This window comes from Nansenia antarctica (genome assembly GCF_963989245.1).
Source record: "Nansenia antarctica genome assembly, chromosome: 1".
NCBI lineage: Eukaryota > Metazoa > Chordata > Actinopteri > Argentiniformes > Microstomatidae > Nansenia > Nansenia antarctica.
In genome coordinates, this window is record NC_137674.1 from 98,373 (window position 1) to 123,186 (window position 24,814).

A 24,814-nucleotide genomic window follows, 5' to 3' on the forward strand; every position below is an offset into this window, starting at 1 on the left:
GCTAACCATGCTAACCAGCTATCACCATGCTAACCATGCTAACCAGCTATCACCATGCTAACCATGCTAACCAGCTATCACCATGACGCCAGCGAACTAGCCGACACGTTAGCATCGTTAGCTTAGCACTGTCTTCACTCCCGGCGTTCAGAACGTTTGATATAGGGTGCGTTCGTAAATTCACTCTGAGACCGCCGGAGCGCACAATGGGTTCAACGTCATAAAGCGACCAAGTAATCTGATTGGACGAAAAGGCATTCCAAGAGTGCTGATCAGACTTCCAACGCGAATTTACGAACGCAGCCCACTAGCCAGATAGCTACCGTCGCTAAACCTGTCAGACAAAATGGGACAATTGAATGTTCTTATAACGCCGCCAGCGAGCGACATGAACTCACACTGAACGATGATGCGAAAACATGAATGAATGAATGAATGAATGAATCCTCCGTTCGCACATTATGTTTTTCCATGTCAGTGCAATACAACATCCTCATGCACTAAAGAGAAAGTAGCCCAGCCCTTTTCAGTTGCTTTATGCATATATATATATATATATATATATATATATATATATATATATATATATATATATATATATATAAAGCTTTATTAAGCATACTGGTGTCGCCTACTATGTGCCTTACTGTGTCATTCTGTTTATCTGCAGACTAAGCAGCCAGAGGCTTTTGGTTCTATAAAAGTCTTTATTTTTGTATTGACTGATGCACTTTATTTTTGACACTTTTTTTGATCTAATTACTCTTAGGTGAGCCTTTCTTGTTTTCATAAAAGGAGGCCAGATCTTGGCAAAAAAAAAAAGCATTGTGCACTGTCTATAACAGATTCTGTTTGTTATATTAAATAATAAATGAACATTTGAAGAGTCAGAAGTGTTCTCTTTGTTGTGTTAACAATAGTGATGTAAGTTAGATTTGGTGAGATCACTATGGAATATTAAATCATCAATCTTTGCTCACTACATAGCCTTTCTTACCTTCAGGTGTGCATGAACTACAGGTTATCAACTGTGAAATTATATCGGTTATCATATCGAATGATGAATGAATGAATGAATGGTCTTTATTGTCATTGCTACAGTACAGGTACCAAACAACGAAATTTAGGAAAAAATAAATAATGTCGCAGTTTGCAGGCTTGAAATGTACATATTTGTGCCTCAGCACTACACCTGATTTTTTCAGTCCAGCAGCTGCCATCAATCCGTCCAGACTGTCCAGGGCCCAGAACCTAGGTCTTTGCTGTGTTCAGGGCCTGGACGGCCCTGGGGTAGAAGCTGAGCTTCAGTCTGTTTGTCCTTGCGGCCATGGTCCTGTACCGCCTGTTCGAGGGCAGCCGGGTAAAGTGTTCGTACCCAGGGTGGGTTGGGTCCCTGGAGATCTTGGAGGCCTTCCTGAGACAGCGTGTGTTGTACAGCTCTTCCAGAGAGGGGAGGGGGGCGCCGGTGATCTTCTGGGCTGTTCTCACAACTCTCTGTAGCGCATTTCTCTCCGCGGTTGTGCAGCTGGAGAACCAGTTGCAGATGCCATAGGTGAGGATGCTCTCCACTGCGCCGCGGTAGAAGGTCACCAGTATCTCCTGCTTGCTGTGTTCCTTCCTGAGGACTCTCAGGATGTAGAGCCGCTGTTGTGCCTTCTTGATGGTGGCTTTTGTGTTGTCCTTCCAGGTCAGGTCGTCCTGCATGTGCACCCCCAGGAATCGGAGGGTTGAGACTCTCTCCACGCTCTCTCCGTCGATGAGCAGGGGCTGGATCTCGGACTTTTTCCTCCTGAAGTCTACGATGATTTCCTGGGTCTTTGACTTGTTCAGCAGCAGGTTGTTAACCTTGCACAGCTTGCTCAGTTGCTCTACCTCATCCCTGTACGGCGCCTCGTCCCCCCCCCCGAGATGCATCCCACCACGGTGGTGTCGTCTGCAAACTTTACGATGGAGTTGCTGGGGTGGACGGGGGTGAAGTTGTAGGTGTAGAGGTTGTAGAGGATGGGGCTTAGCACGCAGCCCTGGGGGGACCCTGCCCCCCAGGGCTTCATTCAGCAAGTCCTGGGGGGACTTGCTGAATGACCCAGTGCATTCAGCAACTGGCACTGTGGGGATTTCTGCTCTCTAAAGGAAGATGACATTTGACCTAGATTGTTTTTCTCATAATGTGAGCAGGCTAGAGGAAGTCATGTGGTGGCGGCCCCTTGAGAGATGCTCTGTCCTGGGCTGCCTGCACACTCTACCTCCTCCTCTCCCCCCTCCACTTTAATTTGTAATTAATTTGACCATTTTAATTTACTTTTAATCCAAAGTGACCTACAATTAGAGGTTACAGGGACAGTCTCCCTGGAGTAATTTAGGGCTAACTGCCTTACTCAAGGACACACTGTAGTGGTGTTCCAGGCGGGAATCGAACTCATGACCTTCCGATCACCAATCCAACTCACTATCCCCTAAAGTTTAAACCACTCACTATCCCTACCACCACCTTCACCAGAGCAACCCACAACCCTAGCAATCTATCTGTTGGCCTTTACAGTTGTCAAGAACTCCCTTTTAGTGATTGAACCTTAGGCTACGAGGGTTGACTTCGGTGGAAGGTTCTCTCTCTCATGCATGTTCCATTATTGTGATCCTATTTGTTATTGGTTGGTTGTCTGAGTCCCCTGGCCTGAGCACTGTCTGTCTGTGTGTGAGCGTATGTGTCTGTGTGCGTGTATGTGTGAGTCCCCTGGCCTGAGCACTGTCTGTCTGTGTGTGTGCGTATGTGTCTGTGTGCGTGTATGTGTGAGTCCCCTGGCCTGAGCACTGTCTGTCTGTGTGTGTGCGTATGTGTCTGTGTGCGTGTATGTGTGAGTCCCCTGGCCTGAGCACTGTCTGTCTGTGTGTGTGCGTATGTGTCTGTGTGCGTGTATGTGTGAGTCCCCTGGCCTGAGCACTGTCTGTCTGTGTGTGTGCGTATGTGTCTGTGTGCGTGTATGTGTGAGTCCCCTGGCCTGAGCACTGTCTGTCTGTGTGTGTGCGTATGTGTCTGTGTGCGTGTATGTGTGAGTCCCCTGGCCTGAGCACTGTCTGTCTGTGTGTGTGCGTATGTGTCTGTGTGCGTGTATGTGTGAGTCCCCTGGCCTGAGCACTGTCTGTCTGTGTGTGTGCGTATGTGTCTGTGTGCGTGTATGTGTGAGTCCCCTGGCCTGAGCACTGTCTGTCTGTGTGTGTGCGTATGTGTCTGTGTGCGTGTATGTGTGAGTCCCCTGGCCTGAGCACTGTCTGTCTGTGTGTGTGCGTATGTGTCTGTGTGCGTGTATGTGTGAGTCCCCTGGCCTGAGCACTGTCTGTCTGTGTGTGTGCGTATGTGTCTGTGTGCGTGTATGTGTGAGTCCCCTGGCCTGAGCACTGTCTGTCTGTGTGTGTGCGTATGTGTCTGTGTGCGTGTATGTGTGAGTCCCCTGGCCTGAGCACTGAGAAAGAAGGCTTCTGTTTTGACTGGTTGCAGCTGGAGCGATGAGCAAGAGGAAGACCAGTGTAAGAGTGAAAGAGGAAGACCAGTGTAAGAGTGAAAGAGGAAGACCAGTGTAAGAGTGAAAGATAGAGAAAAAGCACAAAGTTTAGCTGTCGGTTACAATACCTCCTCTTTTACCACAAGGTCCATTTACATGAATTATAATAATTATAATTATACCCAACATGAACATGAGAACGAACCTCACCCAACTCAGATGCTATTGTAGGATGTTGAAGCATAAAGAATGCTTTCATCACAAGCAGAGAAAGTACTGTGTGTATAGGCCATTCATTCATTCATTCATTCATTCATTCATAGGCTGTATCTGTTACCACACTAACTGAATTGTACACGTTCCCCTCGGCTCTCAGTGCTCATGCCTCATTCCAGATTTTCCCTAATTTATGAATGACAAAAGAAATGGGATTCGTATGGGAAGCGGCTGTGTGAGGTTCTGACATAGGCTTGTAAATCACTGTTATAGCTCATTGTCTTATTGTTTTTGTCAAGGGTTTTTCAACATAGTATTCAAGTGTTTCTCCACTTTACAGTGGAAGCTATAGACCTTTTTCTGAACTGATCTCAGGTTTGGAGCTCATTCCAGAAGATATATATAATATGCTTTATTATGCACAAAGTTAGACTGTGCTTTTATCTTTTGTCTTGGCTATTTTTGCGATCCCTGTAGTTGATTTAGGGCTAGGCTACACAATGATCCCTGTAGTTGATTTAGGGCTATAGGCTACACAGCGATCCCTGTAGTTGATTTAGGGCTAGGCTACACAATGACGAAACGCAATTTCTGAGCCGCTCTGATCTCAAGCCACACAAGCGTTTTCACACCGTTGCACAAAAGAATGGAACTGGCCACATGGAATCACACTGCTGTTAGACACCACACACTGCTGTTAGAACTGGCCACATGGAATCGCGTATTACAGGATCATTCAAGTACACTGGGCATGCGACCCAGGAAATTATTAAAGTATAATTGGTTCATTTTCATTAGTTCGGTAGTAATGTAACTCCCGCCCGACTTACGTCTGCATCCAAGATATGGCATGTATATAATGGACTGACTTATATAGCGCCTTATTCCAAAGCGCTTTACAATGGCCTCTCATTCACCCATTCACACACACATTCACACACCAATGGCGGCAAGCTGCCATGCTAGGCGCCGGCCTGCTCATTGGGAGCAATTTTGGGGTTCAGTGTCTTGCCCAAGGACACTTCGACATGTGACCAGCCGGGGCTCGAACCGCCGATCTGCCAACCTTGCCATCATTAGACGTATGTATATGTTATTAATCTGTGTAAGTGCCTCTTGCTAAGATGTTTCTAAGATGGTCAATAATATCACAGCACTGGATCATCAACTGTAGGCTATTTATAGCACAAGTCATGCATTGAATGGTTGGGTCATCTGCTTTCATTCATTTTTATTCATTCGGTAGTAATGAAAACTCCCGCAGTCCCATCAATCTCCTCTATCGATTAATCTCCTCTCCGCTTACATTACGTCTTCTTCCAATATATGGCATATATACTAGGGCTGGGCAAACGATCAACATTTCTTTTTCGATAATCGCAAGAATTAACGATCAATTATCGATTAATTGATAAGCTTTTTTTTCATAAAAAAATAAATAAAAATAGGGCAGAACTAACAAGCGTGTTTTCCTTGGGGAAAAAACTTTATTTGTGTTGCTATTGCACACATTCATTCATTCACATTCAAACTAGACACTACAGTCAGATAACAATCCTCTTAAACAAGGCAGTGAGTAGCCTAAATTGTTTAACTTAAAAACACATTTTACGTTATAAATAAAAATATAGAAAATAAGTAACTCACCATAGGAGCAGTGAAAAAACAGTTATTCACAAATCGGAGGATGACTGAAAAACCATCATGTATTGCTAGCTGGAGGGTGTGGCCGAAGCATGCCATGGAAATCCAGTTGACTCGGCCGGGTCTGTTGGCAGCAACTATATTTGCTGCGTTGTCATGGACGCATGCAATAACGCGGCCTTCGATGTTCCACTGGGCTACAGAGTAATTTAGCTTCTCAGCTAGGACGTCAGCTGTGTGGCGACTGGGCAGACTTTCAGTGACCAGGACGGCTGAGCCAATTTGCCAGTCTTCTCCGATGAAGTGAGCAGTGATCGTTATGTAACTCTCTGTATTGAGTGCCGTCCAGCAGTTGGTAGTTATGGCAACCATGTCGCTAGCTAGTGCTAGCTTATTTAGCAGTTGCTGCTTCCACTCCTGGTAGCGCATTTCTATGCGCCTGGTTATGGAACATCGCGATGGAACAGGATATGCTGGCTCGACTATTTGCATCAGCGCACGAAATCCTCTACCCTCGACAAAACTGAGCGGCAGAATATCTGTTTCAATTAATTTACAGATGGCCATCGTTATTTTCTCTTCTCGTTGTGCATCACACCTCCCGCGTATAAGATGAGACATGATGGAGGGCTGAGAAGGTAGCGAAGGAGCAATCAGGGTCGGGTGTACGGTTTGCAGGTGGTATTTCATCGGGGTCGTTGTCGTGTTGTATTTATAAGTCACTGCGCAGTGTTTGCAATGAACGAGATCGCCTTTCAGATCAAAATGCTCCCACACCAAGCTTCGTTTCGCTCGCTTCGCCATTTTCCGAGCTTGCTCTGCTAACCTTTTTTTACAACTGTGTAATAAACTTGAACTTTTTTATAAGACGCTCTCAGTGCCTCTTTGTTGAGGGGAACCTGGACTTACTGGAGGTTACACTAACGTACGGGAACTTGTTGCATCATGCCGTACTGCGTTGCGAAATTCAATGCGAAGGCAAATGCAAAGTTGATTTCTCACACATAACGTGGACAAACTAATTTCCATTATTATTATTATAAAAAATAAAAAATAAATCCTATTTATTAATGATTATCGAGCAAAATATTTTGTGATCGACCAAGATCCTTATCGATCAATTATCGATCGTCGGTCATTGATGCCCACCCCTAATATATACTGTATTAATCTGTGTAACGTTGTTGTATGAAAAGAGCCAATGCATAAGAAACTTTAGGATAATCGTATCTTCGCCGTCTCAGCTCTCGAAGTCGGTGGAGTCATGTGTCCGTGAGGCGCAAACGGTATCAAATCATCGCCGTTTCAGCCCCCAATCCAGCACCGTGTAGCCTGGCCCTGAGTGCTACCAAAAGTAGGCTAATCTTTGTGTTTCCCCTTTGATCTAGCCAGGGAGCAAGGTTTAATGGTAGCACCGGCACAGCTATATATCTGTTTCCATTGTTCTCACTCAACAAATAAGAACAAGGTCGTTACTTAAACAGTGACTTCCTCTTGGGGCTGCACCCCTATCTGACTGATAAACCTTATCCTCTGCAAGCCCCAAACCACGTTCCCACACTCCCCTACACTCCAGGGTCTCTATCCTAACTGTTTGTGCTAGTGTTTGGTTAAGCGCCTTTTCCACTGAGAACGGACCTCTTACAGTTTTTCCCCTCTCTCAAGCTCTCATTCATGGCTTACATCAATATACTCTCCAAGTTTAAAGTGATAGTTTCACTGACTAATGTCAGAAATATCCAAAGGCATTGAGTGTAGCAAGGAGTGAGAGTTCTTACATGCTGTATTGGGCTGGACCTCAAAGAGCACAGTTCACAGCAATTCCCTTGTGTAAAGCTCGAGAGAAGAAGTTGAAAACCCCAAACCACCAGAGCATGAAAATAATAATTGCCTAGGACCTGTTGTTATATGGAAAAACTATTTTGTCTAACTCGCTTATCCTGTGACCAGAGACCTTGGTGTATAGGAAACAGGTGCGTGGCATTTTGTAGGTGATTCACATCACCTACACTCTCAGTAGGAGATGCTGGCCAGCCGCTGTACTACACTCTCAGTAGGAGATGCTGGCCAGCCGCTGTACTACACTCTCAGTAGGAGATGCTGGCCAGCCGCTGTACTACACTCTCAGTAGCCGCTGGAGTATGTTTGTGTTTTTTATCCTTCCAAGGGGATTGTTCCCTACTGGAGATATTGGTGTAATTTCATAAAAACCCCTGTTTGGATGAGTCACACACACACACACACACACACACACACACACCTTGGATGAGTCATACTACACCGTGCTTGTTTTGATGAGTCATACTACACCGTGCTTGTTTTGATGAGTCATACTACACCGTGCTTGTTTTGTGTCCCACTGGACATAATGACGCTCAATTCCCAGTCCTCTGAATGTAGGCTAAGCTTGATTTATTTGAGGTTTGATTTGCAGTTGTCGAAGGCTAATTGAGAACAGGACAGGAAGATAAACATTAGCAGACGCTCTCTGTGTGTGGATTTCTTCCACCTCATATCGAAAGGAACTAGCCAAACATTTTTGTTCCAGTGATTACTTGTTTGGCCATTAGGGTTATGGTTAGGGTTATAATAACCCATTAGCCAGAGATGCCGTGCTTGGTTAAGAATGCTCCACAGAAGAAGGCGGTCTTTGGAAACCTGGTTAAGAGCAGTGGCAGTAAGCCAGCCTAAATGTAGCTATACTAAAGGTCTGCACTGGTCCACTGACCCCACCTCCACCCCAAGGCACGCTCTCTCTCTCCCGGTTTTTTCTCTTTCTCACTCCGCCCCTACCTCTCTCTCATTCTCCCTCCTGCTCTCTCCCTCCGAATGCCAGCAGGCCTCTGTGTCTGTGGAATGCCAGCCAGCCTCGGAGGCTGTGTCTGTGTCTGTGTCTGTGTCTGTGTCTGTGTCTGTGGAATGCCAGCCAGCCTCTGAGGCTGTGTCTGTGTCTGTGTCTGTGTCTGTGTCTGTGTCTGTGGAATGTAAATAAAGGGCATGCCGAACAGGGTCAGCCTGCTAATGAGGACCACAGAGGAACGCGGAAGAATGACAGATTACAATTATTGGATTGTAAATTTCAAGAGGTTTAAGGTATTATGATAATATCAGAGCACACTTTGGACTTAATTTATAGTTATATTAAACAAACCCTGGCCAAGTCTATAAATGAGCTTAAGAACTGTCCAACGAGCACTTTGCAATGACTTTCTAATCAACCCTTCTCACCTATGGTCCACAATGGGCCCCCACCTTCATGTTTCATGCACACACTTTTTCCTGGCAGTGACTAACATGTTTATCCATCTCTGGCCTTCCAGCGTGAGCCTGGCAGGGGACCCACTAGTGGATCAGCGAACCTCCCTGACGCACTGCGTGTAGCAAGACCATTAAAATACTGCTCTCTCTGGAGAGAGGCCAGGAGTCAAAGTTTATATCAGTTCACTCCCTCTCTCTTCCATCCTGCACTCTCATTCCTCTCGCTCTCTCTCTCGAACACACACACACACACACACACGCACACCCTCTATCTCCCTCTTTAGATCTTTCTTTTTCACACACAGCTTTACTAATGTCTATGGGGTTTGGCTCACAGGAAACTCTTTGTTAGTTTACATGCCCCTTACCCCTTAGAGCGCACACAACGCAAACAACAAGGTAGTTTGTCAGGCAGCGCCACTGAAGCGAGACTCTCACCCCTTCTCGATGTGGGTCTTTTGGAGACAGCTTTGAAGGCCCTGATTGACGTCACCACCGGCATGGGCAGGATCACTGGACTGGTGCAAGCTAAAGATGGAGTGACGCAAGCAGAGCTGGCAACTGACGCAAGTGCAACATGGCAGTATAAAGAGGGTGGTTGCCTGAGGAACGGTTGTCTTGGTTCCCTTGGCAAAATAGGCGAGTGTCTCCTCAACGTTACGGTGAAACGCAATAAAAGAGCACTGACATTTCCTGTGTCAATGTATTCCAGTCCCATTTGCCGCGTCAAGAAAACCAAAATTCCCCTAATGAAATGGGGAGGGGGCCTATGATTTGGTCTCTCTCCATTCATGTCACAAGCTTTTTTGTCACCACTGAGACAATTTTGATGAAACTTGGGTGAATGATGGGTATTGCCATACATGTGGGACATTTCAACGTATTTCAACGGGTTAACAGAGGACACCCCGACCTACCTTGACACAAGAAACACTATACGCTAGGATGTATATATGTTTATCTATCTATATGTATATATATGTATGTATATATCTATATATATTCCCCATTATTGCACATAACATAACCTTTTTTTATTAGTTAATACTAGGGATGTCCCGATCCCATTTTTTCACTACCGATACCTGGGCTTCAGGTATCTGCGATACCGATATCAATCCGATATTTGTATTTATTGTTTTACTCCTGAATAATAACACATACTTCCCCAGTATATAGTCCACAACAACCGTTGGCTATTAAAGACTGCCAGCCTTTATTCAAGCAACAAAACCAATACTCTGCAGTACTCAGTGACCAACTGGTTTAAAGTTAAAACAATGTAGACAGCAGCATTCAGCATTGTAGAAAAAAAAGAGTTACTGTCTGATTTCTAGTTTTAGTGCCTTCATGTTTTTATTCTATTTATCTTCTCTTACAAAAATGCAAATCAATTATAGGACCCTTTTTAAAAGTGTAGCCTAGTGACGCTGCTGGTGAGACCAGAAACCAGTCCCAGAATAAAAGGGGGGTCAACAATATCTGCTTTTCGTTTTTTGCATAACAGGCAACTTGGAAGTTTTAAAGTACCACTCATAATAGACAGTTTAACGATCACTAAATACTTATAATCTGTGGGTTGGATTCACTGTTGCCAGAGGCTACCGGTAAGTGATACCTGGCTTGTAAACATAGTGTAGCAACCCTGTTCATTAATGTTCATTAATGCTTGAGTTCATGTTCGCACTGTTACTGTGTTGTGTGCCAATGCACCCCTGTGATTGGTGGAGGTCACGGGGGGGGGGGGGGGGGTGCTGTGTGTGTTGTTGAGACCGTTGGGAGAGAGAGCTTGGGTGAACTAAGAAAGTTGTGTATGAGATAGTTTACAATTAAACGCACAGATTACATGAGAGAAGCTATCTGTCATTATTTCAACCACTGTCCAAGTGGGGACGTTACAATACTTTCGTTTTAGCACGAAACGTTAGCCGCTAGCAGCGTTTTTAGCAGTCACCATTCTTGAGCAAGACATTGATACAAACAAACATTCTCGTGTCGTCTTGAATTCTTTTCCGATTTCAATCTATGACGTGTAGTGCCGGAGGAAAAAGGAAAGACGTAGGCAACGTAATGATAACTGTTTAATCAAAATAACAACTAGTACACTCCGTACAGGACCAGGAAATCGATCACCAAAACTCTTGTATCTAAACAGGAAGTTGCAACGTTAATAATCCTCCCCTCTGCCCCTAGTGCCAGAACTGGTTCCCTCCCACTACACAACCAACAGTAAGAGGAGAACATGAACCCATAATGTAGTCACTACACCAGCCCCCCCAGTGTTCACCTCAATATTGGAAATCCTCACGGCGAGGAGGGCGTATGGCCCGGCCCCTACGATCGTAGGTAAAGTCAGGAGGTGCGGGAGGAGGTGTGACATCGCCCATCACGTCCTCCTGCAGGGAAGGACGGGGGGCAGTGACGACCGGGGGCTCGCGAGCTGCGGGGGGTTGTCGGGGTCGGAGGGGGGAATGGCCAGGGCGCTGCAGGGGAGGTAGGACTGGAGGCCGGCCTCTGCGCGGTGGCAGGGCCAAGTCCAGGGGCAGTTCAAGGTCCAAGTGGGCCGGTTTGAGGCGATCAACGGACACACACTCAGGCCTACCCCCCATGTCAACCATGAAGTTCTTGGCTCCGGCCTCGATGACACGGAAAGGCCCGTCATAAGGAGGACGTAGTGGAGTCCTGTGGCCATCATGACGAATGAAAACGAACCTCGCCGAGTGCAGCTCCGGGGGCACCCTCGAAGTAGGGACACCATGCTGCGTAGTCGGGACCGGGACGAAGGTCCTGGCGCTGTCCAGCAGGGAGGCGCGCTGAGCGGCGGCGGACCAGGGCTCCGTTGACTTGGGAATGAAGTCACCGGGGACCCGCAGCGGCTGTCCAAACACCAGCTCAGCGGACGACGACTGGAGGTCCTCCTTAGGCGCTGTCCTGAGCCCCAGCATGACCCACGGCAGCTTGTCAAGCCAGTTGCTGTCCGTGAGGCTGGCTCGAAGGGCGGCCTTCATGGATCGATGGAAACGCTCACAGAGCCCGTTCGCCTGCGGGTGATAGGCGGTTGTGCGGTGGAGCTTGACCCCCAGATTCTCCGCCACCGCTGCCCACAGCTCTGAAGTAAACTGTGAGCCACGGTCAGAGGAGAGATCAGCAGGGGTGCCGTAGCGGGAGACCCACACCGCGATGAACGCCCGGGCCAGGTCGGGGGCTGTCGTTGAGGAGAGCGGAACTGCCTCCGGCCAGCGAGTCGTCCTGTCCACCATGGTAAAGAGATAGGTGTATCCGTGCGAGGGGGGCAGCGGCCCTACCAGGTCCACGTTTACATGATCGAACCTCCGCTCAGGCACAGAGAACTGCTCCAGGGGGGCCTTGACGTGTCGATGCACCTTGGCGCGCTGGCAGGCGATGCACGTGTCTACCCAGGCCCTCACATCCCTCTTGAGCCCATGCCAGACGAATTTCTCTGACACCAGCCGCGAGGACGGTTTCCTACCAGGGTGAGACAAGCCGTGTATCGCCTCGAAGGCGGGGCGCCTCCAGTTGGCGGGGACCACCGGTCGTGGCTGACCCATGGAGACGTCGCACAGGAGCGTGGCCCCTGCGTCACCGAAAACCACCTCTTCTAGGCGCAGTCCTGTGTCCGACAACTTGAGAGCCTGGACGGCGGGGTCGGCGGCCTGGTCTGCAGCCATGCGCGCGTAGTCCAAACCCAGTTGGACCGCACCAACCACCGCCCTGGAGAGACAATCCGCGACCTGGTTGGACTTCCCAGCAACGTGCTGGATGTCTGTGGTGAACTCGGATATGTAGGCGAGCTGGCGCTGTTGGCGGTCGGACCACGGCTCCGCCACCTTGGACATGGCGTGCGTGAGTGGCTTGTGGTCCACGTAGGCCGTAAACTCGCGGCCCTCCAGTAAAAAACGGAAGTGTCTGACAGCAAGCCACAGCCCGAGGAGCTCCCTGTCGAATGTGCTGTACCTTTGCTCTCTGGGAGACAGCTGGCGGCTGAAGAATGCAAGAGGCTGCCAGGCGTCCCCAACCCACTGTTCGTACACCGCTCCCACAGCAAAGTCAGAGGCGTCCGTGGTGAGAGCAGTGGGTGCCGAGGGCGAGGGGTGGGCCAACATGGCAGCGCGGGCCAGGGCCGCCTTGGTGTCCTGAAAGGCTTTGACACGCTCCGCCGTCCAGTCCACCGGCTGCTTCAGAGTCTTGCCCTTCTGGGCATCGTACAGAGGCCGCAGGATGTGAGCGATGTGGTGGAGGAAGCGATAGTAGAAGGTTACCATCCCGATGAACCCCTTGAGCTCGCTGATTGTGCTGGGGCGCGGGAAAGCAGCGACAGCTTCCACCTTCGAGGGGAGGGGGGTCACCCCCTCTGCGGAGACCCGGTGCCCGAGAAAGTCGATGGTGTTCCGTCCGAACTCACACTTCGCCGGATTGACAATCAGCCCATGTTGGCTGAGCCGTGTGAAAAGGGCCCGGAGGTGGGACAGGTGCTCCTCCTCCGTGGTGCTTGCGACGAGGATGTCATCCAAGTAGACGAAGAGGAATGGTAGGTCCCGGAGCACCGAGTGCATGAGGCGTTGGAAGGTCTGCGCCGCGTTCTTCAGGCCGAACGGCATCCGCAGAAACTCGAAGAGTCCAAATGGCGTGATTACGGCCGTCTTAGGGACATCCTCGGGGTGCACCGGCACCTGATGGTACCCCCGTACCAGGTCCACTTTGGAGAAGAAGCGTTTGCCTGCCAGGTTCGCTGAAAAGTCCTGGACATGTGGGACCGGGTAGCGGTCAGGCTTGGACGCGTCGTTGAGGCGGCGGTAGTCCCCACATGGGCGCCACCCGCCGTCTGACTTAGGGACGATGTGCAGGGGAGACGCCCAGGGGCTGCTCGAGCGCCGAACGATGCCCACCTGCTCCATATGCGCAAACTCCGCCCTGGCGATGGCCAGCTTCTCCGGGTTGAGGCGCCTGGCCCTGGCGTGGAGGGGAGGCCCCTCGGTCTCGATGTGGTGCTCCACTCCGTGTTTCACCGTGGGCGCGGAGAAGGTGGGCTTGGTAAGGTCGGGGAATTCGGCGAGCAGCCGAAGGTACTGGTCACTTTCGGCGAGCGTATTGGACCACCCGCTGTAGACCGCCTCCCCCTGCGTACAGGCGAAGGAAGCGAAAGTCTGTGAGTTGACCAGGCGCCTGTTCCCCACGTCCACCAACAGGTTGTGGGCGCACAGAAAATCCGCACCAAGGAGGGGAAATGTGACAGCCGCTATGACAAAATCCCACGAAAAGCATTGTCCTCCGAAGCACACGTCCACCGCCCTAGTGCCATAAGAGCAGATAGGTGTGCCGTCCGCGCCTGCCAACTGCGGACCACGCTCCTCCTTCGCCACATCCGATCTCTCTGCCGGAATGATGCTCCACTGGGCACCTGTGTCACAAAGAAAACTGCGACCAGAGGCGGTGTCTTGTATGAAGAGCAGCCTGTTGGTGACGCCAGCGCTCAGGGCCACTACTGAGTGCCGGCCCCGCCGTTTCCCGTCGGTCCGAAGGTGCAGGGTGAGCGGCACCGTTTGGCCTTGGCGCCAAAAGTGGCGTGGTAGAAACAATGGCCCGCAGCGTTACCCTGCTGGCCAGAAGGTCTGGCGTCATCCTTCGCTCTCCTGCGACGGTCGGGTGGCGGGGCGGCCGCGGGAGCGAGCAGGTCGGGGGACCGTTGAGGCATGGCCAAGACGAACCGGTCCGCCTCCCTGGCCAGGGCGCGGGGCTCCATGATGGCGGTGTTGGCCAGCGCCATCCTAACTTGAGCTGGCAATGTGCGCATGAACAGCTCTGTGAAGAGGATCATGGGGTCTTCTGTACCGAGCAGGTTTAGCATCCTCTCCATGCGCGCAGAAGGCCTCTCGTCACCCAAGTCCGACATGGCAAATAGGCGACGCACCCTCTCCGCAGTGGACAGTTCAAATGTCTCTAGAAGCAGGGCCTTGAGGCGCTCATATTTGTTCGTCGTCGGGGGAGCAGACAAAAAACCTACCACTCGAGCTGCGGTGGAGCTGCCCAACATTGCCACAGCATGGTTGTACCGGTCGTCGTCGTCATCGATGTCACTTTTGTTAAAATGTGCCTCTACAATAGCAAACCATGCAGCAGGCGTTGAGTCCCAGAACTCTGGTAGCTTGAGAGTGGGAGTGTGCGCACCACGCGTTACCCTGACAGGGGATGGTGATGGCTGCCGCTGGTTTGAACGTCTTCCTCGCCCGGACATTTTGCAGGATTGTAATGTTCGCTCGCTGGTTTTTGTACACAATCACGTTAACAAAAATCCACGTCGGGGGTCACCAGTGTAGTGCCGGAGGAAAAAGGAAAGACGTAGGCAACGTAATGATAACTGTTTAATCAAAATAACAACTAGTACACTCCGTACAGGACCAGGAAATCGATCACCAAAACTCTTGTATCTAAACAGGAAGTTGCAACGTTAATAATCCTCCCCTCTGCCCCTAGTGCCAGAACTGGTTCCCTCCCACTACACAACCAACAGTAAGAGGAGAACATGAACCCATAATGTAGTCACTACAGACGCATCATTTGAAAGCTTACCATCTGTAGTTTCAGACTATGTAAACAAACGAAAAATTACGTAAGCAAATGGTTTATGATTTCACCAGCTAGCATCATGACTACTGACTACTACTGTTGTCATCACGTGAGTGACACGCCGGATCGCGATCCCCAGATCGGTGCCTTTTTTTTTCTGGTGCGATCTGCGATCCAGCATTCAGGACCGATATCGCGGCGATATGCGATATCAATATCGGATCGGGACATCCCTAGTTAATACCAATGTCTGGTTTAAATTTCATATGAATAACTGCAATGGAAATATGTTGAATTAATTATTTTGTGTGTTGAATACTTATTTTGTATATTTGTTGCAGAGTAGGAAGTGCAAGCATTTCTATCAAACTGGCACGGTGCTGACACAGAGAGAGTTCTGTCATCTGTGATAGTCCTCTGGGAGTGTCCTTCTTTGTGCTGTGTCTGAGTGTGTCCGCTGTTTACACCCAGCGGTTTGCAAGAACTCATGAGAGTTCACTGCAAACACCCGCGCAGATCATGCAAGTCCTCAGCAGGAAACAGCAAGGGGAAGTTGACGCGTGCTATGATATTTCCGTTTTATTTTTTTCCCGCTAGTTTAACGTTTATAATCTGAACGCTGGTTTGTAAGCGAGCCCTCACCACACTGTGGGCGCAGGTGGGCCAGGGACAATACTACCAGCCCGTGCCAAGGCAGCTAGCACCACACTGTGGGCGCAGGTGGGCCAGGGACAATACTACCAGCCCGTGCCAAGGCAGCTAGCACCACACTGTGGGCGCAGGTGGGCCAGGGACAATACTACCAGCCCGTGCCAAGGCAGCTAGCACCACACTGTGGGCGCAGGTGGGCCAGGGACAATACTACCAGCCCGTGCCAAGGCAGCTAGCACCACACTGTGGGCGCAGGTGGGCCAGGGACAATACTACCAGCCCGTGCCAAGGCAGCTAGCACCACACTGTGGGCGCAGGTGGGCCAGGGACAATACTACCAGCCCGTGCCAAGGCAGCTAGCACCACACTGTGGGCGCAGGTGGGCCAGGGACAATACTACCAGCCCGTGCCAAGGCAGCGTACGCTATTGTGGTGGGTAAACAATGGCATGTTTACACGCATACAATTGACTTACTTCAACCAATCTCTTCCTGCTCCTTCCTGACATACTGGCACACACACACACACACACACACCAGGGTTTCCGTTAGAAAAATTTGCCGCCGGACATCGTGTCCGGGAAGATTTCGATTTACCGGACAAACGTGAATTATTCCGGTCATCATATTAAAATATAATAAAAAATTTTTTTTTCAAAATCATATTTTTTTTTCTCCAAATCTAATATAGCTGTTTGTCGCGGTGATTACTGTTGTGTAGCGGCCTATATATGCCATTTAATGTCTATTTCTCATCCGATACGATTAGATGCGAGCTATATAATAATATAACATGATTCGCATGCGCGCTATGCCATTATGTCCAGCGCTGAACGGGCGCCTCACTGGGAACTGAACAGACAGCATCGATCAATGAACGGACTCCACATTACGTTAACTGAAGTTTGTTAAATTGTTTGGGATTAATGTGAGTTTTCAATTTTCTCTTTCCAGTTTTACCCTTTTTAATTTTTTTTATCAATAAAACAACGTCATTTCTATAACCAGGGGGGGTGTTCCATCGACGTCGCTGGAGGAAAGTCTGGGCTTGTTTTGACAAGTCTCGCGAGATCTATCAAGATATGCCTGGATCTTTTTAAGAGTCTCGCGGGACTTGGCGAAGTGGGCCTAGGTTTTCCTTTGGCGACGTTGATGGAACACCCCCCAGGTCTCGCTGGTTGGGAAGGCATTTTCGTTTAGCTGCCTGTCAAATCATAATTTGGGGATAGCCCTGTAAGCTCGTATGTCGTCCTGAAGACCGGCTGTTAGATCATATAGCTGAAGTTTGTCTCCATCTTACAACACTACTTTACATTGTTAGCAGGCTCATAAAACAAGCCGTGTTAGTTGACTAGCGATGTGTCATTGATTTTCGACAACGCGGAAATGTATTCACATTTTTCGAAAGAAAAGTCAAAGCATTAGAACGTAGAACGGAACATCGCACGCGCGCGGAAAGCCACCGGCCCCGATTTGGCCAGAACTTTTTTTTCCGTCAGGAGATTTTCTTTTTGTTGCTTGAATCCCTGGGCTCCCCCGCACACCGTGATTTAATTCGCACACTGTCTTAGTGTAAATGTTGTCCGTTTCGTTTGTTATCCTTGTTATTGTGCGATAAAGATAAGGCTTTCCGCTTCGGGCCACCATTTTCAGCTGGGCACCGGACACACACACACTCGTGCACGCGCGGCACTGCCCGAGAGAGAAGGACCCGCCCCCTTTGGTTAGCCTATAGGCTGGCTGGAGGGGGCGGGTCCTTCTCTCTCGGGCAGTGTGTGTGTGTGGGTGTGTGTGTGTGTGTTTGGTGCTCAGCTGAGAATGGTGGTGATTATTTTCACCGGACATTTTGTCCGACGAGTTTTCAGTTTGTCGGACTTCAACAAATGTTACCGGACAAAGACCGGCAATTACCGGTTAACGGAAACCCTGACACACACACACACACACACACACACACACATTTGAATACTTTATTTGGTTCCACAAATTATATTATACAAACAGGGAATCAAATATTTCGGGGCTAAGCAGCACTGAACACATACTGGCACACACACACACACACACACACACACACACACACACACACACACACACAAGCGCCCTATGTCCTACTTCCTTCAAATGTGTACTTGTATACTTTTGTATTGTTTATTGGAAGGATCCCCATTAGCTATACCCATAGGCATGAGCTGCTTTTAGTGGGGTCCACATTTAAAACATACATTACAAATAACATTTAAAACATACTTACAATTACAAATATACAAGTGTGCTCTCCCCTGTATTAAAACATGTGATTTGATTTGGTGTTTATTTATTTGTTCAAGGGGGACACAGTACATTAATGAACACTTAAATGGAATGTAGGGTTGGTCTCAAAGCCTAGGGGTTCCTTTTATTCCAAAATATCACAACACAGTAGTACATGTCCTTACTCCCTTCTTCTGAGTGAACTCTTCAGTGACGTTTTGACTACATTTCTGTGAGTGAAGCCTACCTGGTAAATGGACTGAACTTATAAAGCGCCTTTATCCAAAGTGCTTTACAACGGCCTCTCATTCACCCATTCACACACACATTCACACACCGATGGCGGCAAGCTACCATGGCAAGGCGCCGGCCCGCTCACTGGGAGCAATTTAGGGTTCAGTGTCAAGGACACTTCTACATGTGGCCAGCAGATCAAACCGCCGATCTGCCAACCTTGAGATCATTAGACGGCGGCTCTACCTCCTGCGCCACAGCCGCCCCGTCCCTGAACGAGGGAAGGAGGTTTAAAATGGAACTCCCTCGATAACATTTCCTTCCTATACATCCAAGCAGCTGTAATTGTATCGCTTTTTGATCTATACACATTGCAAAGTCGTCTATTTTCACAGTCGATATAGCCAGCTGCTTACTGCCTTATGTCTTTGAATTGAAGAGGCATGTTGAATGAATTGTGGGATTCCCCTACATGCAGAAGGGATGTTTTTTGTTGACTTGGTGGACGTGCATATAGGAGGTGATAACGTGCATATAGGAGGTGATAACGTTCTGGTGGAAGTGCATATAGGAGGTGATAACGTTCCGCGAGGGGTAATTCTATCACCTAGCCTTCCGCTGCCATCTTACATCTGGGTAAAACATGAGGGAAGGGAATGCACTGAAGCAAATAAGTTTAGCAGAATAGACAGGAGCCTGTTGTGTGTGTGTGTGTGTGTGTGTGTGTGTGTGTGTGTGTGTGTGTGTGTTACTGTAGTGTTACTGTAGGAGCCTGTGTTTACACAAACCATACGCTTTTCAAACCATTTGGGAGAAAAAGGTGAACAGGGTCGCAGGGTTTTGGTCTTGGCTCAGCCTATGAGAATTGTTAAGACAGCTCAATTAATGTTTTATTTTATTTATTTTATCTTCAGTTGACGAACAAACTACCTAACAAACAACAAGTTGCCAGGCATACATGTCTAATATGATTTGGTTCAAAGTAATTCCCAAAATGCAACATCGTCAAGTCTCAATTAATGTTGTTAAATGTAATTATGTTATCATGCTCTGGCATGTCTTCCCTTCTAATCATGGCGTTTCCTTTATGTTTACAGGCGATGGTGGCGTGTTACCCAGGCAACGGGACAGGCTACGTCCGCCATGTGGATAACCCGAACGGGGACGGGCGATGTGTCACATGCATATACTACCTTAATAAAGACTGGGATGCCAAGGTATGTGAATCATGTCACTGTGTTTCTCATTTCCCAGTAAACAAAGAGTCCAAAAGACGTCCTCCGGGAAGCCGGAATGTGGGTTCAGATGACGTCTTTCTAGGACGTCCAGGTGACGTCTTTAGGACGTCTTTTGGACTGTTTGTTTACTGGGTTACTTATCCCTAACTCTCTCACAACTATGATATGACTATTAGCAAGACCGGCCTTCTGAGTTCCTGAATGGGAATACCTTTTTGCCTTTTACCATGGCAGCCATATCACAGACAGACAGACAGACAGACAGACAGACAGACAGACTTTACCATGGCAGCCATATCACTTCCCTAGCCACATTTTTAAATGTTCTTAAAGGTTTAGGTCACTATTTGACATCTCATATGGCGCTTTTCCACTACCGACCCGAACCGTGCCGTACTTTCAGAAACGCTTCTCCATTATACTGAGCGACCCGGGACTGTAGGAGGAGTTACGTGTCATAAGATTCCCCCCGCTATACAGATCAGCGGGGGGAAATGCGATAAGAATTATGTCAAAATGCAGCACTATCGTGCACAGATCAGCCTTACAACATGTAACGTTAAGTGCCTGTTACTTGCCGCTTTCAGTTCTAGTAGACTAGTTTAGATCTCGCAACCAGGGAAATGCTGACATGTGTTAAAGCCCCGATTCTATTTTAATTTCTCCTGACACGTTGAGCACTGTGCTTTTTTTTGTTGGTGAACTACCGTAATAAGCCTAAAAAAGTTCAACTGTTCAAAAAGTGCAACTTCTCTGCTTTCAGAAACTGTTTGAATTTTTTAGATTGGGCATATAGTTCATGAATTACGATAGTTTGAAGGAACGCTGTAAAATCCTGTCTGCTGCCGAGAGCTCCGGTTTCGGAGCAAGACGCGAATCTATCGGCATTAGTCAAATACATGCTCACATCCAGTCATCCGCTCACTGCTCTCCATCAAAAATGGCACATCCATCAATAATATGACATAATAACAACTGCTCTGATTAGATTGCTTAGATTGTTTAATACATCAACGGGGGGAAACTCGCGAGTTCATCTCGCTTATCATGCTTCCTCCATTGAACGGAAAGTCCTATCTATTCCATTCAAAGTGTTTTAGCCTTCCCCCTTCCCACTGGTAATAAGGAATTGGCAAGAATAGATCAATATAAATAGATCAACATAATGCAGCACTATCATGCACAGATCAGCCTTAAAACATGTAACGCCGACATGTGTTAAAGGGAGCAAGACGCGAATCTACCGGCATTTGACTGCCGCTGGACTGAGGAACAGCATAGGCACAGGACATCGCCATAATAGCGATTTTTTGGTTATGCTTGTTGTAAATAAAAGTTCTATGATGCATTGAAATGACATTAAACTAAGATAATACGATGGTTATCATAATTTTTCTAATCTTTATTAATACGTTATTACAGAAACAGTAAGTGACATTTTCCGAGAGCGAAATCTGTTGTGGTATTTAAAGATGCCGGTTAGCGAAGAAATCTATGAACATGGGATGACGATTTCCATTGACCAATCAACGGTGTGCAGCGTCACACGTCACACGCAGCCTGGCAAAAAGGTACCTTTCGGCCCTGTAGTTCCTGCTCGTGAAGGGGAGCTAAAGAGCCGAGCCGAGCCGAGCCGAGCCGACAAATGGAAAAGCGCCAAAGAAGCAGGCCAGCCCGGGCTGACCCTGTAGTGAAAAAGCGCCAATAGTCTTTAAGATGGGTCTTTATCCTGACAGTAGTCTATGGTCCAGGAGAAACTGTAATCTATGGTTCAGAGTTATTTAAATGACCACTACTAACTTCATTTTAGTTTAGGTAGGTAACCTAGGTAACTAGTTTAGGTAGGTTGTTGCTAGGCTACTGCTAACAAACAAACAAATAGGAGTAAATAAATCACCCCTCAGTAACTTGTGTGATTGTGTAATACTGATCTCAGATTACCAGAAGACGTTCATTCCATATGCAGTTCCTTCCGTTTAATAAACCTGAGTGATCCTTGCGACCCGTGTTTTGAATATCCTTGTCACTTTGTGTTCGCTGCACACCTGATCTATCCAGAGATGACACAAGGCATTTAAGATCACGACTACCCTCTATAGATTGATCCATTCCGTCATTATCGACAAGAACATCCTTCAATTGGTAACTAGGGATGTCCCGATCCCACTTTTTCACTACCGATACCGATACCGATACCTGGGCTTCGGGTATCGGCGATACCGATACCGATCCGATATTTGTATAAATTTTTTGACCCCTGAATATTTTTTTTTTTTTTTTTTTTTTTTTTTCCTAACACCAGGGGAGCCACCCCTCCTAAATTTCGTTGTTTGGTACCTGTACTGTAGCAATGACAATAAAGACCATTCATTCATTCATTCATTCAAATACCTCCCCAGTATATAGTCCACACCAACAACAGTTAAATTAAAGACTGCCAGCCTTTATTAAAGCAACAAATGCGACGTGTTGTGGATTGGAACTACGGATCATAAGCTTTCAAATGATGTGTCATACATTGAAATCCGAAAAAATATGAAGTTAGAGTCATTTGAATGTTGTTAGACGTCAGGCACATATAGGGTTAACCTCTTTGTAATGAAACCGGAAGCACACAGCGCAGCGCTATGCGCATTTTAAGCGCATATAGGACTCGCGTGAAGCGCTATGCGCATTTTAAGCGCATATAGGACTCGCGTGAAGCATTTCTGCGACACGTGTTTCTGTTCACTGTTTTTATTCCCTCGTTGCTTATACACATACGTTTGACTGCGGATGACAGTAGGATCGGATCGGAGCCTTTTTTTTTTCTGGTCCGATCTCCGATCCAGCATTCAGGACCAATATCGGGTCGATATCCGATCTCAGTATCGGATCGGGACATCCCTATTGGTAACCAACCAAGTCCGAGAGTTCACGTGAGGTGACTTGGCCACGCATGCTGGAGCGTTTGTACTCCAAAGTCAGCTGAAGTTATTTAAACAATTCAGTCAGTACCTCTCCCATAATCCCATTAAAACACTGAGATCCAGCTAATCCCCCCCAGACCAGAACAGAGCTGCATGAAGTGCACATCATCATCATCATCATCATCATCATCATCGTCAACCCCCAAAGGAGCTTTCACAGTTGGGGCGCTTACATAGGAAGTGCACAGACAGGTTGAGGGGAACACAATGTTGGGAGATTGTACAACAGAGCCATTCTCCAGAAACATCTGACCTCCCACACTCAAGACGTAGACACTAACACACTAACCCACCTTTTCTCCATCTCCACTCTACTAGTCACGTCTAATTTAATTAATTAATTTTTGCCATTTAGCAGACGCTTTTATCCAAAGCGACTTACAATTACGAATTACAGGGACATTCCCCCTGGAGTAACTGAGGGCTAAGTGCCTTACCCAAGGGCACACTAGTAGTGGTGTGGCTTCAGGCGGGATTTGAACTCACAACCTTTGGATCACAAGTCCAACTCACTATCCACTAGACCACCACTACCCCCACCACTACGTCTCTTGTAACATGTCTCTCACATCCCGAGATGGAAGATGGATAACATTGAGCCTTCAAAAAAGAACAGGTCAAAGGTCATTGGCTTAGTGGAGCAGGAATTTACCACCCAAATTCCTCCCAAAAAACAGGATGCTGCATATCAGGAAACAATGATAATGTCATAACAAATACCAACAATAATATAAAGGAGGGATCGTTTTTTTTGTTTCTTTTTCAGAGGAACCAGTGACAGGAAAAAGGCACGTCCAATACTTGACCTCCAGACCTGCTTAGGGAATCATCTAATTATAGCAATCGCTGTTTTGCCTGTTTTGAAGATAACGGGCCACTTTCACAGACAAGGCTTGCATAAACATAGATTAAGACTGGTCTAAGCCTTAGACTAGTCTTGTGTTCTCAGGTTAAACCAGTCTAATGTAATGCCTGTTTTATTAAACATGAAGACTGACTTATTTTGAGGTTAGAAAGTTAGCCACCTTCCCCCCTGCCTGGCTAAGCTTGACTTAAGAGCTGTGTTGCTATGGGAACGAGTCAGCCTTAAGTGTCAGTTGGAAAAGTGTTTTAATGCAAAGATTAGATTAGAGTCTATAGCAAGACTGACTTAAGGTGAGATGTCATTTACTTACTTACTAGGATTTGGTTGCTTGGATACCATCGACTACATGGCTGTGGAATCTTGTTCAAAATTGCTTTTTCATTATTTACCAACATGTTCACACACTTAGGCCCCTCCCACTCTGTGATGCCCTTTAGGCCCCTCCCACTCTGTGATGCCCTTTAGGCCCCTCCCACTCTGTGATGCCCTTTAGGCCCCTCCCACTCTGTGATGCCCTTTAGGCCCCTCCCACTCTGTGATGCCCTTTAGGCCCCTCCCACTCTGTGATGCCCTTTAGGCCCCTCCCACTCTGTGATGCCCTTTAGGCCCCTCCCACTCTGTGATGCCCCTTAGGCCCCTCCCACTCTGTGATGCCCCTTAGGCCCCTCCCACTCTGTGATGCCCTTTAGGCCCCTCCCATGTTCACACACTTAGGCCCCTCCCACTCTGTGATGCCCTTTAGGCCCCTCCCACTCTGTGATGCCCCTTAGGCCCCTCCCACTCTGTGATGCCCTTTAGGCCCCTCCCATGTTCACACACTTAGGCCCCTCCCACTCTGTGATGCCCTTTAGGCCCCTCCCACTCTGTGATGCCCCTTAGGCCCCTCCCACTCTGTGATGCCCTTTAGGCCCCTCCCATGTTCACAGTGCTGAGAGATCCACGTTCACAGTGTGCTGAGTGTGCCATGTTCAGCTTCATTCTGATATCAAGGCCTGGCCTTATGTGTGTTGTTTATGTGTGTTGTGTGTTTTTCTTTTTATAGCCCTTTTATAGCCCTATGTTTGTAACTGAGACACATAATTGAATGAGCTCTTAAATCCCTCAAGTCTTCACCCAGTTTTTTGGTTTGTTTTGTTTAAATGACTGTATGTATGTCTTTCATAATCATTTTTGTCTGGTCTTCTAGGAACACGGGGGCCTGCTCCGGATATTCCCTGAAGGGAAAGCTCAGTTTGCCGACATCGAACCCAAATTCGACAGGTTGCTGTTGTTCTGGTCGGACAGGAGGAACCCTCATGAGGTGCAGCCCGCCCACACCACCAGGTCAGCGTCTCACAACCACAACCTCCACCACTCTCACCGGTCCAGATCAGGGGGGTATTCCATCAACGTCGCTAAAGGAAAA

The 24,814-nt window shown here is 47.9% G+C and overlaps 1 protein-coding gene across 1 annotated transcript in view; it reads left to right on the plus strand.

Annotated features, from left to right (window-relative positions):
* Positions 1-24,814, plus strand: part of egln1a (egl-9 family hypoxia-inducible factor 1a) — a 42,438-nt gene that overhangs the window by 15,666 nt on the left and 1,958 nt on the right. Inside the window, exons 3-4 of the mRNA XM_080540307.1 lie at positions 19,435-19,554; positions 24,596-24,732. Coding sequence (XP_080396433.1) covers positions 19,435-19,554; positions 24,596-24,732 — 257 coding nt within the window. The remainder of the gene's footprint in view (positions 1-19,434; positions 19,555-24,595; positions 24,733-24,814) is intronic.